The sequence below is a fragment of the Asterias rubens genome, chromosome 3 (assembly GCF_902459465.1).
Source record: "Asterias rubens chromosome 3, eAstRub1.3, whole genome shotgun sequence".
NCBI lineage: Eukaryota > Metazoa > Echinodermata > Asteroidea > Forcipulatida > Asteriidae > Asterias > Asterias rubens.
This window is the reverse complement of record NC_047064.1, coordinates 14,720,253-14,735,217: the sequence shown is the minus strand read 5'-3', so window position 1 is coordinate 14,735,217 and position 14,965 is coordinate 14,720,253. Positions and strand designations below refer to the sequence as shown.

The 14,965-nt window shown below is 38.9% G+C and overlaps 2 protein-coding genes across 2 annotated transcripts in view; one reads left to right on the top strand and one right to left on the bottom strand.

The window, feature by feature from the left end:
* Window positions 1-4,528: 4,528 nt before the first annotated feature.
* On the bottom strand, window positions 4,529-12,815 carry LOC117288287 (chromobox protein homolog 1-like). The gene is made up of 5 exons (XM_033769081.1): window positions 12,742-12,815; window positions 10,733-10,953; window positions 8,895-9,042; window positions 7,071-7,198; window positions 4,529-6,949 (listed from the first exon to the last, which is right to left on the bottom strand). Exons 2-5 carry the CDS (start codon window positions 10,915-10,917, stop codon window positions 6,778-6,780), a joined length of 633 nt encoding a protein of 210 aa, XP_033624972.1. The 5' UTR covers window positions 10,918-10,953; window positions 12,742-12,815; the 3' UTR covers window positions 4,529-6,777.
* A 1,425-nt stretch (window positions 12,816-14,240) lies between these two features.
* LOC117287931 (leishmanolysin-like peptidase) overlaps window positions 14,241-14,965 on the top strand; it is a 37,210-nt gene continuing 36,485 nt past the window's right edge. The window contains exon 1 of the mRNA XM_033768567.1: window positions 14,241-14,470. Within this exon, the coding sequence (XP_033624458.1) occupies window positions 14,378-14,470 (93 nt within the window). The 5' untranslated portion in view covers window positions 14,241-14,377. The remainder of the gene's footprint in view (window positions 14,471-14,965) is intronic.

Below are 14,965 nucleotides of genomic sequence, written 5' to 3'. Positions count from 1 at the left end.
GAGGACTAGGTCCTTTAGGGCACAGCCACGACCCAACAAGGTTTTCAAAGGCCGTTTACGACTTTCCATTTCAAATATCATAAAACTTTTACAATTTGTGAACAACTCTGATAGTTTAGCCTCTAGCTCACTTTGACTCTGTGCTGAACTTCTATCGATGTTGAAGGCTATAGGTAGCTCTTCTGACAAAATTCAAATTCTTGGTCAGAACGGATGAACTGTCCCAGGTATTTATGAACTTAATAATCAAAGATTACCTAGAATAAGTTGGTATCATCCCAAAATATTTATGCTTTTTGGAATTGTGCTGCAAAAAGTATTAAAATGTTCTCTCTATCATTATCTCGCTTAAAAGTATCTTTGAGACTAGAAAAGATTTTCTAAGACGTAACAAATGATTCCTGGAAGGGGAGAAGTGGTAGATTTATAGGTTTTCACTTTGAATCTCCAGGAATTTGTTTTTTTATCCTTTTTGTGGTTTTCCATTTCTTCAGTTTTTGTAAAGTTAATGGCTTTTGTGGATTTCCATTCCTTTTGGTTTTTGTAAAGTTTAAGGCTTTTGTGGTTTTCCATTGCAGCTCTCTATCATCCCAATCATTTATTGTTAGTCATAGTATTTTTTAATGTTATCTTCTCCATGTCAACAATCTATCATGCTAACTAAAATGTGTCATGTAATTTGTAAATTTTAGAGATTTTGTGACGATTTGAACGACTTAAATTGAAATCCTAAATAAATGTGGTATTTTTCTATGTATTTTTTCAGTTTTGTGGGAATGCAAAAATAATGTACATAATTTCACTTCAGTACAATGCCATCATAATTTTAAATGAATAATCCTCTTTGAATAAAAATTATGTAAAAAAAACAGAGAAAAAAAGACGCTGGACACTATTGGTAATTGTCTAAGACCAGTCCTCTCACATGGTGTATCTCAACATAAGCATAAACCTGTGAAAATTTGAGCTCAACTGGTCGTTGAAGTTGGGAGAGAATAGTTGAAGAAAAAAACGCCCCTGTCACATGAAGTTGTGTGCTATTAGATGCTTGATTCGAGACCTCAAAATCTAATTCTAATGTCTCAAAATCAAATTTGTGGAAAATTACTTCTCCAAAACAGCGTAACTTCAGAAGGAGCCGTTTCTCACAATGTTTTATACTATCAACAGCTCTCCATTGATCATAACAAATAAGTTTTTATGCTAACAATAATGTTGGGTGATGACCGATAGTGTCCACTGCCTTTAAACTACATGTATATTCCTAAAATACCGTTACTACAAAGTGCAGTATGATGGCATTGTATTATCAGTTGTATAAAACAGTTTATACCAAATAAAGTATTTCCACTTAAAAAACTGATTTCAAAGGGTATTTGCTGTTATGTGTAAGAATTTTATAGCAACTTTCCTCCAGCTCTCAACGTTTTTTTCTGCAATTATTGCTGAATCTACTAAAATATTTTGACTGATGGAAGTCGAATGGCAAATCTGTGGGCTCTCAGATAAGACTGGTGTACAGGGGTCTGATTTAAGAGCACCATTTACTGGTTTGTATCAGTGGGATTGGTTAAAGACAATGGGCACCTTTGGTAATTGTCAAAGATCAGTCTTCTTACTTGGTGTATCTCAACAGATGCACAAAATAACAAACCTGTGAAGATTTGAACTCAATTGGTTGTTGAGGTTGCGAGATAATAATGGAAGACAAAACACCCATGTCACACCATGGAGGTAGAATAACGAAGTTATGTGCTTTCAGATGCTTGAGGTCTTATTCTGAGGTCTCAAAATCAAATTCAAACATTTAAGTGGAAAATTACTTCTTTCTCGAAAACTACATGACTTCAGAGTGCGCCGTTTCTCACAATGTTTTATACTCTCAACAGCTCTCATTTGCTAAATACCAAGTCGGTTTTTATGCGAACAATTATTTTGAGTAATTACCAAGAGTGTCCCTTGCCTATACATGTAATCGCAAAGTATACCTTTGGTTTTTGGAACGGTTTTATTGTTTTAATTAGTCCAATATAAATGTAGATGTATACAATCAAATTATCTTGTGATTATTTCATTTTAAAAGATGGTCGTGTTTCTGAGATATCACGGGGAAAGTCTGGAAAACTACTGGGGGTGTGGGGGCGTAGACTTGGGGCCTATATGTGGGAGGGGGTAGGTCTTGAAAAGCACATCTAGGGATATTGAGGGGGGGGAGATGGGGGCCATGTTGGAAGGGGGGAGATGGGGGCCATGTTGGAAGGGGGGGGGAGAGTTTTGAATCCTTAGGAAAGGGTAACTTCTACAGTGTGGAATTAAAAATCAAACACAATTTTAGACGCAAAGCATATACAAATACACATACAAAATGCTTTATTGTAACTAAAAAATATTGCCTGGAGAGGCAGTTGATAAAAATTACGAATTCCTTGCCAAGTTTTTATAACATCGGTTGATCTACATGTAAATAACTCCATGGGATTTTTTTGACAGACTAACGGACAGACTTAAGTAATCATATTGAATTAATTATTGATTTACAGGAAACGTCAAGTTGCAATGAATCATGCCATCTTCATGGGGGTCACAGGAATAGCCCCTCCAAAACCCAAATATTACCGGTCTCCGCTGGGAATGCCGATGATTTGCCAAACCAAACACGACATCCCCCCAAAAAACTTTGCGGTAAAAATGTGAACTTCTTAGTAAATCTTAAGCGGGATTAAACAACTACATACAAAGCCCAACTACAGCCACAACATGCAAGTTTTAAAATAAATACTCATTGGGCGAAACAGCACAAACATTTTTTGAAGATCGTGCAATTTAGGTGCATAGTAATACTCTCTGTGAACATTTTAATAACAGCTTGTGGCTGAATCGCTCAAAATAATCACACCACAAAGCAATTTTGTTAGCCAGAATTGGTTACCAGCCATAACACCGTCTCACTCTAACTGGTTCCCTGCTCGTTTTTTCTGTGCGGTAATTTATTCCAAAAGAATAATTTTTCAGGAAAGTGAGAAAAGATGAAACACAATAGTCTCCCACCTTTAACATTCCATTGCTAGTCGTAATTCAGTGAATATTAATACGCCTCGTACCAATTCATGATCGACAAATCTCGCTGGTAAATTGACCATCCTTTGGCACCTGCTTGTTTTTGTTGTTTACCAAGTACACACCTCTTATCAACACACAGGGTAAGTATGCATGCATAGGGTGCGTTCGTTTAGCTTCCCCGGGTCGACCCCGGTGTGTGGCGTTTTTTTTGTCCAGGACGAACGTGGGTAATTATCTGCACACGTTCATCCTGGGAAAAAAAAACGCCTTACACCGGGGTCGACCCGGGGAAGCTAAACGAACGCACCCATTGTAGACTACTACCAGCATGCGCTTTATGAAGCAAACAAGGAACTGTTGCACATATGCAATGATCGCTAGCTACATGCGCAATGATCGCTAGCTACATGCGCAATGATCGCTAGCTACATGCGCAATGATCGCTAGCTACATGCGCAATGATCGCTAGCTACATGCGCAATGATCGCTAGCTACCTGCGCAATGATCGCTAGCTACATACGCAATGATCGCTAGCTACATGCGCAATGATCGCTAGCTACATACGCAATGATCGCTAGCTACATACGCATGAAAAGATGGTTGCACACACAAGTTTCAATCATTGTATATAATATTCCAAAACTCCATGAAGTATAGTAAAAACAAATATAACATGATTCTTTTGGTTTTACCCTCTCACCGATGTGTATTAGCACTGTATACTCAGTACTTCCCCGAGTCCTGTGAAAAAAACCAATCACAGGCATATTGACTAGTGCCCGCTAAGGTACCATTCCCGCAAAACACACGCGCGCGCGCTCACAAGCCTATATTTATTAGTTCATCCCACGTGACCAGGTTTCAGCCAACCAGAATACAGAACAAACAAGAGGTGTGTTATAACTTCACCTAGTCACTTCGTTTTTTTTTTTCCCCCCCGAGGCAAAGGAACTACCTTGTGAACCCTGAATGACAAGGGGAGCTAATATTACCAAATGTACTAGCTAAATTTTATACAGTAGTCACTTGACAAGCAGCCACAAACATTAATGGAACAGAAATTAATTTACTTTTAAATGAGACCATGATTCAAATCATACTTGGTTCATGTCCAGTGAACAATGCATTGAGCCAATCTTAGGTAATACTTAAAAAGAGCAGATTTAAACCACGGTCTCTGGCATACAGTTCATCTTTTCCAAAATAATTATACTGAAGTAAATTGTTTCCCTTTCTGGGACAAAAAAGCAATGAACCAATTTACATGAAAAATAATTTTAAATTGGGTTCCTTTAGAGTGCACAATTCATTGAAAAAATCTGACATCAATTCACATCAATTCACAAATTACAGAACACTATAAGTAAAAAATCATCCTGAGGTATCGTTTCAAATGAAGCACATACAAACATAATTGTAGCACTTCGCACTATTGACAGAAAATTTTCTCAAAATACCCATATTCTACCAACAAGCTCTCACGGCATCAGCACGCAAGATCGTAATACTGTCAGTACGCATGCTCAAACCATAGAAATAGAACCCGGAGAACGCCGTGTTTGTCATTGTGGGAGCGGTTTCGTTGAGAGATCTATTTTATGGACGCGCATATGCCACTTATTTACATGTGAATGGCAAAATATTTTGCCATATACAGTAGGCGTCACATTGACCAACGACAACACATCTTGCTGTTTTGCCATACATGCGTGTCATGCGAGGCTCATTTTGCCATACACACGAATCACGCGATGATCAATTTTTCTTTTTGTCTCTCTTACAAATAAAATGTGCCTCAAACTTTGTAAACCACTAAGTGTCATGTGGCTGGCGCGACATGTCAACCACTTCCCAGGATGCCCTGAAAATAGCATCTCTTGGCCTTTACTCCAGAGGGCGCACTATATTTGGCACTCTATTGCAAATTGCTTTCCGATCATTATGCTCTTCCAATGATGATATATTGGTTCAACGGCAACTTGTAGCTGCAGCCTACTTTATAGAGCAATGACATTGTTTGTAAAGCGAGTATAGGTGGACCAGGTCAAAAGCTGTAAAACCTCACATGCATGTTCGGCGGGTCACCAAATTTGGCGTCTCAAGGTGTTCATTTGTTTACTTGTTTAACAAGCTCTAAGATTGGTACCACTCGACACATTCTTCACATTAGTCTTCTGTCCACCTTCTTTTTGTTTTACTGCACTCGGATGTTTCTGAGCGATAAAAGTGAAAGAAAACCCCACAGGTAGCAAAAACAATAAAGGACATGCAAATTAAATTACTGTACAATTCTTCAACAAGGTTTATTTATTTTATTTTGTAAGCAAATTTTTAAAATCTTGTTAATTGAAATACACACTCCTTGGTCCAGAAAGGGGGGTTAAAGAAATTAACTAATACAGCATTGTGTTCAACTATTACAGCAATGTGTTCGATATGGCAGAAATTTTACGGTAAATTGACATTGTTTGCGTACTTCTTAATTCTGCACATACTTCCAAGAACACTCAATAAACCTGGTAATTTTGCTGCCATCTAGCGCCCACAAAAGTCCCCAAATGCAAGTTTGCAGAAAAGTATGCCGTCTCGCAAAACCAATTTCATAGAACTATTATTTATTAACCACACAAAAATTGCTAAGCACTTGAGGTGTGCTAAGCAAAAACAAGCAGGGAACCAACAGGCCTGGAATTACACGGGGGGCTGTTGCCTTGGTGCTACTTCAAAGTGTCATGCAAAATTTTAAGATTTGCCAATGCAAGTGCCCTTGGCAAACGTAAAATGGCCTTGCCCCCTCAAAGATGACATACAAGGCCTGAACAAAACCAATCAAAACCGGTGTCTAACAGATAGCATTCTTGCTGGTCAGATAAATCTGCTTAGTAATATTTTTCATTGGCACATTTTTTTAACAGCTCTTTTAAAATTTGGATAAATGGGTTCGGAGGGACTTCCTGATTTATGGTCTTACGTTTTTTCTATTTACAGTATTTACAAGACTTATCTGTACAGTTGACTAGACTGTACACGATTAAGTGGGGAATTTTGTTTTAAACATTTCTACAAGTATACTATTCTAGTGCATTTAAAACGGGGGCGGGGCAGGGAGAAGAAAAAAAAAGAAAACAAAAAGAAAACAAACACAAACAAAAACCACTACTTGACAAGTTAAAAAGCAATGGGACAATCATTCTTCATTAAAAATACAAACAGGAACAATTCAACACATCAAGTCAGCGAGCGTCCAATCGGAGTGTGTCGACGAACTGTGCGTTTAGTTATATTTCTTTTAAACATCAATGTTTTCACCGGCTCATCATAATTTAATTCTTCTTTCGCTAGAAGCCTCCGGACTTAAAATTGATTGAATTGAAACTCACATTAACGAGGAGTTAGTCAAATCTTTTTGTACATACACGTATATATTTGGCAACATGGCGTGTTGGTTGGATGAAAGGGAGTTTGCCAGCACCAGAATACTGCTTTAACGTTGTTTTTTCAAGCGAGAAACAAAATGTCGTCCAGTTGCGAGTTTGAGTGTGCAGATTGCGTCTTCTTCCAAATAACTCCTTTTTTTGCAACTCTTGAATGAAATCTCATAAAAAGAAAGCAAAAATATACAATCTGGCCAGTTCATCCATCGAGAAATCCTTTTCTTGTCCACTTTTTTATTCCCAATGTAAAATTGAGTTTTTATTTTTGTGTTAGAAAACTCACTACGCTTTGGTCTCTTTCTCTTTCTCTTTGGCTGTTATAGCGTCCCTCATGTCTTCTTCTTTAGACTCCGTGTGCCACGTCAATCTCTCTTCGTAGAATGCGATGACGACCTGGGGACACTTCACATTGGCTTCTTTCGCTCGGACCAAGTCGGCGCGGTCACTGCCTTTCCTACAAAAAAATAAAAGAAGGAAAACAAATTGGTCAAATGAGTTGGCTAAATCAGTGTTGAGAGCATGTCCATTTCATTCAAAGGCACTGGACAGTTTGTATACTTTGAATAGGACCCTACCATTTCATTAGGAATATAAGTTCAGAATCTTTTTCCGTAGCTCCAAGGATTTTCTCTGGTTCCAGTTTTCTGTCAAAGCCCTCGGGCTCTGTCGAGCTTGCGCTTGGTGTGCATTCTAGCGTCTGGCCCTGTAAATAAGAATGGCAAAGAATTAGTTACAAATATTCTGCTGTATGTTTCCCTTCAAGCAAATACAAACTGCTCGTCCTGAAACACATCAGGTTTTTTTTTTTTAAACCAATAATTTTATTTGAAGATAGGGTGCCTGACATAGTTTAGCAAACATAACTTGCGACTGTCCGTTTAAACCGTTTCTACAAATTCCAATCGGAACTAGGAGCCCATCTCAGCACACTTTCAAGGACTAAAAGTATATATATATCTTCTTCTTTTTTTGGCGTCTGGCAATTTTTCGCCTTGTTTTTCTCTACTTTTGTCCTTGGTGGTATAGAGTGCTTTTGTGGGGGTTTGTTCTATATACATACATGTATGTATTTGTTTCTCTCTAGTTCTGTGTTTTGCTGTTTCTACAGGGCCCCCAGGGAGAACAGTGTTTTTACACTGATGGGGCTACCCTGTATAAATAATACTTAATAATAATATAAGTTATCACACAAGCGCAAGTGGAATACGGAAAAATATAGCGCTTCGGCCTCGTTGGATATGGGACACACAAGACATTAGCCGTGCAACATAGGTTTTTATCACCACTCCATTCTGCGAATCAGATTGGAGGATTAGCGCGTACTTGAAGATAATAAACAATAACACTGTAATCCAGTCTTTACAGTCTGTATATTCAGTAAACCACAGGTAAATCACTCCGTTGGGATTCGAACTTGTGACCTTTGCATTGCCATAGCAGATCTCTTACCAGCTAGCCCGATGGCTAGAGGCAGTTCAAATCCTTAGCAGCGTATATTAATAACAACTAGTTCTTAGCACACTTTTACAATAACGTATCAATGCGCTTTACATTAGTGCCCTGGTCATTGGGCCAATATCATTTCTTTTTTGATCTTTCTCAACTCCATGGGGAGTATACAACCCTGGGTTGCAGTGGCTTTTCAAACACAATATCAACCTCTACCCTCGCACGTACCCATTTTTACTCTTGGGTGAAGAGAAGCACTTGTAGTAAATTACCTTGCTCAAGGACAATAGTGTCACGACCAGGATTCGAACCCCCAGAGCTTGAATTCGATGCTCTAAACACAGGGTTCAAATTTGACACTGGACAACTGGCCGAGGCAAATGATTTCAGTGATTGGCCAGTAAACTCTGAACAGGACAAGTCTAGTGGTCTTGTTTATTAACATCTTTGTCTTTAAAGACTGAAGCCCAAGGTTGAGTCTCACAAATATATTTCAATCCAAGTCATGACACCACATGATTTAAAGGATTTGGATACTTTTTGTTACACAAAACACAATGTCCACAGATTGACAATAAACTTACAGTTTGAAGATAATGATGGTAGAAAGTATACCTTAAAATATTAGTTGCCGAGGTGCTGTAATTTGGGAGAAATTAGCAAAACAATGGCATGAACATATAATTTACGAGCTAAAATAATTGTTGTCTCCTGTGACAAAAATGAGTAAAAAATTTAAATTTTCGTCTCCTGAGACAAAAATTATTTTTGTGACTTGTTTTACTCATTAGTCAAAAACTACAGCACCTCAGTAAGTAGTATTTCAAGGGAAGCTTTCTGCTATCATTATCTTCAAATATTGTGAGTTTAATGTAAATCTGTGGACATTGTGTTTTGTGTCCTACAAAAAGTATCCAGACCCTTTGATTAAAAAAAGGATTTGACCTTACCGCCGTCATCTTTGCCATTTTAGGAACTCCTTCACCACCGTTGAGTTTGCGTTTATTCGCTTGCTGAGGTAATTTGACCGAGTCAAGGTATACCTGGATGAGCTCTGGACAATCAAGATTCTCCTCGGGTTCCCATGTGTTCTGGTCACTGAATAACCATAGAAAAAAACATGCAAGCGTATTTTAGTTTTGGTTATCTCATGAGTCCCTGAGCTTGTTCGCTTGTTCACACTAGTCTGTGGTCCATAGTAAAGGCATTGAACACGTTTGGTAATTGTCCAAAACCAGTCTTTTCACTTGGTGTTTCCCAACAAAAGCATAAAATTACAAGCCTGTGAAAATTTTGGCTCAACTGGTCATCAAAGTTGCAAGAAAATGATGAAAGAAAAAACATCCTTGTTGAACGAATTTGTGTGTTTCAGATAGGAATAATAGACTTCTGGCTGGAAGGCTGGAATTCTTTTATTACTTTAGCGAGAAATTACCCATTTCTCAAAATCTATGCTACTTCAGTGGGAGACGTTTCTCATGTTTTATACTATCAACTGCTCTCCAATGCTCATAACCAAGTATGTTTTTATGTTACTATTTGTTTTGAGTAACTACTAAACGTATACATTCCCTTTAAATGGAGATGCTTATGACGCTGAACTTATCAGTCTTGCGGAGAACTTTCGACTAGTCCTCAGGCCAAATTTCATAGAGCTGCTAAGCACCCAAATTTGCTTAGCATGCTATTTCTTCCTTGATAAAAACTGGCTTACTAACCAAATTTATTCAGCTGTTGTTTGCTTATCCTGAAAATCACGTGTAAGTTTGGTTGGTATTCCTGTTTTTATCGAGACAAAAATGTCATTCTACGCAAATGTTTGTGCTTGGCAAATCTATGAAATTGGAGAACGCTATTGACTTTAGAGTCAGTCCTCGAGTGCTTCAAAAGGGAATATTGTTATCGTTGTTTGCTTCTCATATGCAACTGTAGCAGAAAAAGCCCTATCACTACCCCAATGTTCCAATGGGCAGGGTACACTGTGAAGTAAAAGGAACTTAAAGCACGGGTGATTAGCGTAGAAGTTGTGACTATCGTTTGCTTACTGATTGACTATTTGAGGTGCGACTTGTCAAGTAGCATATACTTCATTAGTCGCCTAGGCTTGGATGACCTCAAAAACCTACTTGTTAAACAGATTGAGAAGAAAAAAAAATCCCCTTTAAAGGTAAGGGCGAGTAATAAATTTCACTAGTCCCCCAGGCTTAAAAGGACAAAATGGCAACTAGGCTGTTTGTGATAAAGGACTATTTTATCCTGCCCATGTATATTGTACACCACTGTGTTATCTTCCTACTATTAAAGGCAGTGGACACTATTGGTAATTACTCAAAATAATAATCATCATAAAACCTTTCTTTATTACCAGTAATGGGGAGAGGTTGATAGTACAAAACATTGTGAGAAACAGCTCCCTCTGAAGTGAAGTAGTTTTTGAGAAAGAAGTAATTTTCCATGAATTTGATTTTGAGACCTCAAGTTTAGAACTTGAGGTCTCAAAATCAAGCATCAGAAAGCACACAACTTCGTGTGACAAGGGTGTTTTTTTCTTTCATTAGTATCTCGCAACTTCTACAACCGATTGAGCTCAAATTTTCACAGGTTTGTTATTTCATGCATATGTTGAGATACACCAAGTGAGAAGACTGGTCTTTGACAATTACCAATAGTGTCCACTGTCTTTAAGTGGTATGAAAGAATAAAGACCTTGGTCACGAGCTAGGAAAGCAACCATCGTATACTGCCTTAGTTATTTTCTAGACTCATATCACTTTATGACTAGACTTACTCTGGGTAGCCTTTCCATTTGAGGAGGTACTCTACTTTGCCTCCTTTAACCCTCCTGTTGAGGACCTTCTCCACCTGGTAAGCTTCCTCTTCCTCCTCGTCAGCTGCGCTGCCCTCAGCCATCGGGTCTTTATCCTCCTTCTTCGACATGGATTTATCTTTGCTCTTTGGGTTACTTCTTCCCATTATTTTCTGACGACCTTGTGCTGATAAATCACGGCTCTGTAGAAAGGCAACACAAAAACAAGTACGTTAATACTACATGTATCAGTAACCGACATTGGAAAGATTGAACAGATAAATGTTCTGATTAAATAAAGGCAGTGAGAAACAGCTCTCTGAAGTGCTGTATTTTTTGAGAAAGAATTAACTTTCCACGAATTTGATTTCGAGACCTCAGATTTAGAATTTGAGGTCTCGAAATCATGCATCTGAAAGCACACAACTTCGTGTGACCATGGTGCGCCAAGGCTGTTTTTTTCTTTCATTAATATCTCGCGACTTTGACGACCATATTTTCACAGGTGTTATTTTATGCATATGTTGAGATACACCAACTGTGAAGACTAGTCTTTGACAATTACCAATAGTGTCCAGTGTCTTTAACACACAACACACATGGTAGTGAATTGTTCCCTTGAGTAGCAGAGCAAAATGCTCCCCAAAATGGATCAGTTGTTACTCAAAAATCAGCATTGCTACTAAATATTGGCATTCAGTGCCCACAAAACTATGCAAAATTGTTGGACGTCATGATTTTTGAAAGTGGTAAGACTAGCTGTCGAAATTGTACGTGTTGGACCTGAAAGTCGTTCGAGTTTGAGTCGTAACCCTCCGGCATCGCCGTCGGCAGGAGGGTTACGTTATCGCAACTATAAACTGCTCACTGCTAATGAAATTCATATTAGAACAATTTTTTTTTATTATGCAATACTTTCCTCTGTCTCTGAAACGAAGTGATATTTGATTTAAAATGTCACGACCAAAATAATTAATAGACATAAATCAAATGTGTTTTACAATTTGACATACATGCTGAAAATTGTGCTTGGCTTGCTTTTTTCCCAGACTTACACAGCTGACAAGTGACAGCAGACTCAGCCCAAATTTTCCGCAGTCTTTTTTCATTTCATGTATGTGGGGCCTCTATTTTATCAAACAAAACATGAACACTGTGACTGTCTGCTCTACCAGTCGAGCAGTACAATCATTTTAGATTTTTTAAATAGATTTAACTTATTTAACCCAATCCACCATGACCATCATCCACTTTCTTACACTTAAGGTTTGATGGGATTTTTAACATTGTAGGCTTATGCCTTTTAACACCCCATTTTGTATCCATTTTCATTCAGGTATTTGTCGAAGCTGTTTTTGAACTGATTGGTTGTCTTGGCTTTGAGTTTGACCACTTTGGCTGGGAGTCTATTCCGGTTATCTACAACTCGTTGCGTGAACACCACAGTATGAATATACTCTTGTGGAGGGATGTACTTATTGGAAGATAGATAGATTATTTAGATAGATAGAAATCACATGACAATTGAATGACAAACAACAATGGTATGCAATTGCAATTGCATGCAATGCAACAATGTCGATCCAGGAATTTTATGACTTAAAAAAAGCTACAACAACTTGCAAGTTCCACATCTTCCTCATTAATAGGCTAGCACTTGGTAATAAAATTTAATTTTAGGTTTTTGTTTCAACTGAATGAAAACCAAGGGGAACCCTACAAACGACCTGTGCCACTGTTTATTGCAACCCTTGCAAACACATGCAATAAACACATGCAATATCCGTCGGTGTCGGTGTCGGCGACACACAATACATTTGGGTCGGCCAATCGTTAGAACACACATGTCATTTCGTTTAAAAAACTGTTTATTTAATTTTAATAACATATAAAACACCGTTCAGTCAATTAACTCAAATAAAACTAAACATTTATGTATGTTTAGAAGTTTACTAATACACATCAAGGAGACAGAAAGACAAGAAACTTACAGTCTTTTACTTCTTAGGTGATTCTCAAGATTGTGAAGCATGCATCCGAGCACACGAACAAGGCGGGAAAACAGACTCATACAACAACCTGCAATTAGTTGATATAGCGCCCCCTTGCGTTGAACTGCGGCTCTCCTATCCTACATCACAAAAAGGGGGTGGGGCCAGGTGGGGGATGGTGTGGTGAGAGTAGAGGCTTTAGACATGCTTTTTGCTGTTCGGTTTGGTCATGGTCAAACCAACTACCTCTATGGTCAAACATGGAGGTAGGAATCAAACTACGTCTATGTTATAATAGATGTTGAATTTGCATCGGGATAAAGAATATTAATTTTGGTTTTTGCCACACACCGATGTGTGTTAGCACTGTATTTTCAGTACTTTCCCGAGTCCTGTGAACAAATATCACAGGCATGTTACTCGGGTGGGATTCGAACCAACGACCCTTGCAATTCTAGAGCAGTGTCTTACCAACTAGACTACCGAGGTTGCCCGGTAGCTAGAGGCAGTTCGAATCCTATGTTTTGGCAGCGGGACCACAACGATATAATAGACGTTAAATTTGCATTGGGGATGAAGAATATTAATTCTGTTTTTTTACCCATACACCGATGTGTGTTAGCACTGTATACTCAGTAATTTACCCCTCTGTTTAAACCATTAAAATGTCAATCAGGTGAAAGGAAAAAAAACCACCATAATTTGTACTGTTCCTTGATACCCAAATTCATATGCGCTCTGGTTGGCAGGCATTGGGTTTGATTAGCAGGCATGCTTGGTAGGCACACCTTTTTTTAATTGAGTCAAAATTACAATAAAACTCAATTTTCTATTTCACATATTGGTCTCTGATTATAAGTTAATCAAAGTCACATCACCAATTGTATACCTCAAAGATGAGCCGGCCCCCACCTCCCCCATTATGGGAAGTAGAATTAGTCTGAGTGTTTCCAAAGATCATCCCAAGGAAAATCTATTGAATAGGCCACCACTGTTTCCATCCTGAGTCACTTGCCTATTCGGCACCCACTATAACAACAAGCTAAATCCCAACTCATTTACAAAAACATCCCCCCATTCATAACCAACCCCGCCCGCCCACTCCTCCATAAACACAACACATCACATGTAGTCTTGGTGCAAGACGTTTCTCGTTTCCTTTTCACGCACACCGCGGCCAATTCACCGACAGCGCGCGCACCGACTCACCTCTGCGGTGGACTATAAGTCAGGTGAGTCGGTGCGCGCGCTGTCGGTGAATTGGCCGCGGTGTGCGTGAAAAGGAAACGAGAAACGTCTTGCACCAAGACTACATCACATGGAGCTTTTCAACGAGAGGGCGCTGTCCAACAAGACCGTTCACAATGTTTAAAGTCTGGTACCTTCAAAGGACAACAGTAATTATCACTTTAGGAGTAGTGGAACCATACGACTGGAATGCAGACAACCTTGTTTTTTGTTATGAGCGCGAGGTTGACCCGTCCGTGGGTTGACCACAACAATACAATACAATCAGGAGGGCAGCGGAAGTGTTTAGTTGCATTATTTTCAACAGAGAGACCGGTGATGCTGTGCACAATGTCAACGTTGTGTTGATTGGGCCGTGTTGGTTTGGGGGTAATTTTTGGGTCTAAACATGGGAAAGCTGCTTTATTTTGTTTCACATCTGTATCTGTTTAGTGTGGTGACTGCAAGTGTGTGTGTTCATCGGCCACCAGGCCGAGACGAGGTAGGCAAAATACATTTTCTTGCTATGTTTTTTTAGTTACACAATCACGATTAACGTGTCAAACAAATTTATAGTTGCGATAATCGTAACCCTCCATCCTCCCGACGGTCGGAGACCGGAGGGTTACGACACAAGACTGATATTATCGGTGTAACTAGCAGTTTTTACCAGTTTTTGCCAGACTCGTGATCAGATTCGTCCTTTTTTTCCACTTTCCAAAATCATGACAGACATTCTAAACACATGGAGTTGATCTTTATTGTATGACAACGTCATCTGGAACCCTTAAAACAACATCATGAAAATATTTGGCAGAAAAAACGACAAAAACTTACCAAAAGACTGACCGAATATATCCATAATCCATAGCGGGGCCAACTAGTGATTTTGAACGTCGCACTTGCTTGGCAACAACCAATCAGCGTGACCCAACCAAACACGCATCTGGACGAGCCATGGCTGTCGTATGCGTATCGGCCATTCCAGCTTGCAAAC

Excerpts from the sequence above, each read along its gene's own strand:
- LOC117288287 (XM_033769081.1), bottom strand. The coding sequence starts at position 10,917 with ATGGGAAGAAGTAACCCAAAGAGCAAAGATAAATCCATGTCGAAGAAG. Across the intron at positions 7,199-8,894 it reads AAATGGCAAAGATGACGGCG|GGCCAGACGCTAGAATGCAC; the intron begins GTAAGGTCAAAT and ends TCTTATTTACAG. Across the intron at positions 6,950-7,070 it reads CTTATATTCCTAATGAAATG|GAAAGGCAGTGACCGCGCCG; the intron begins GTAGGGTCCTAT and ends ATTTTTTTGTAG.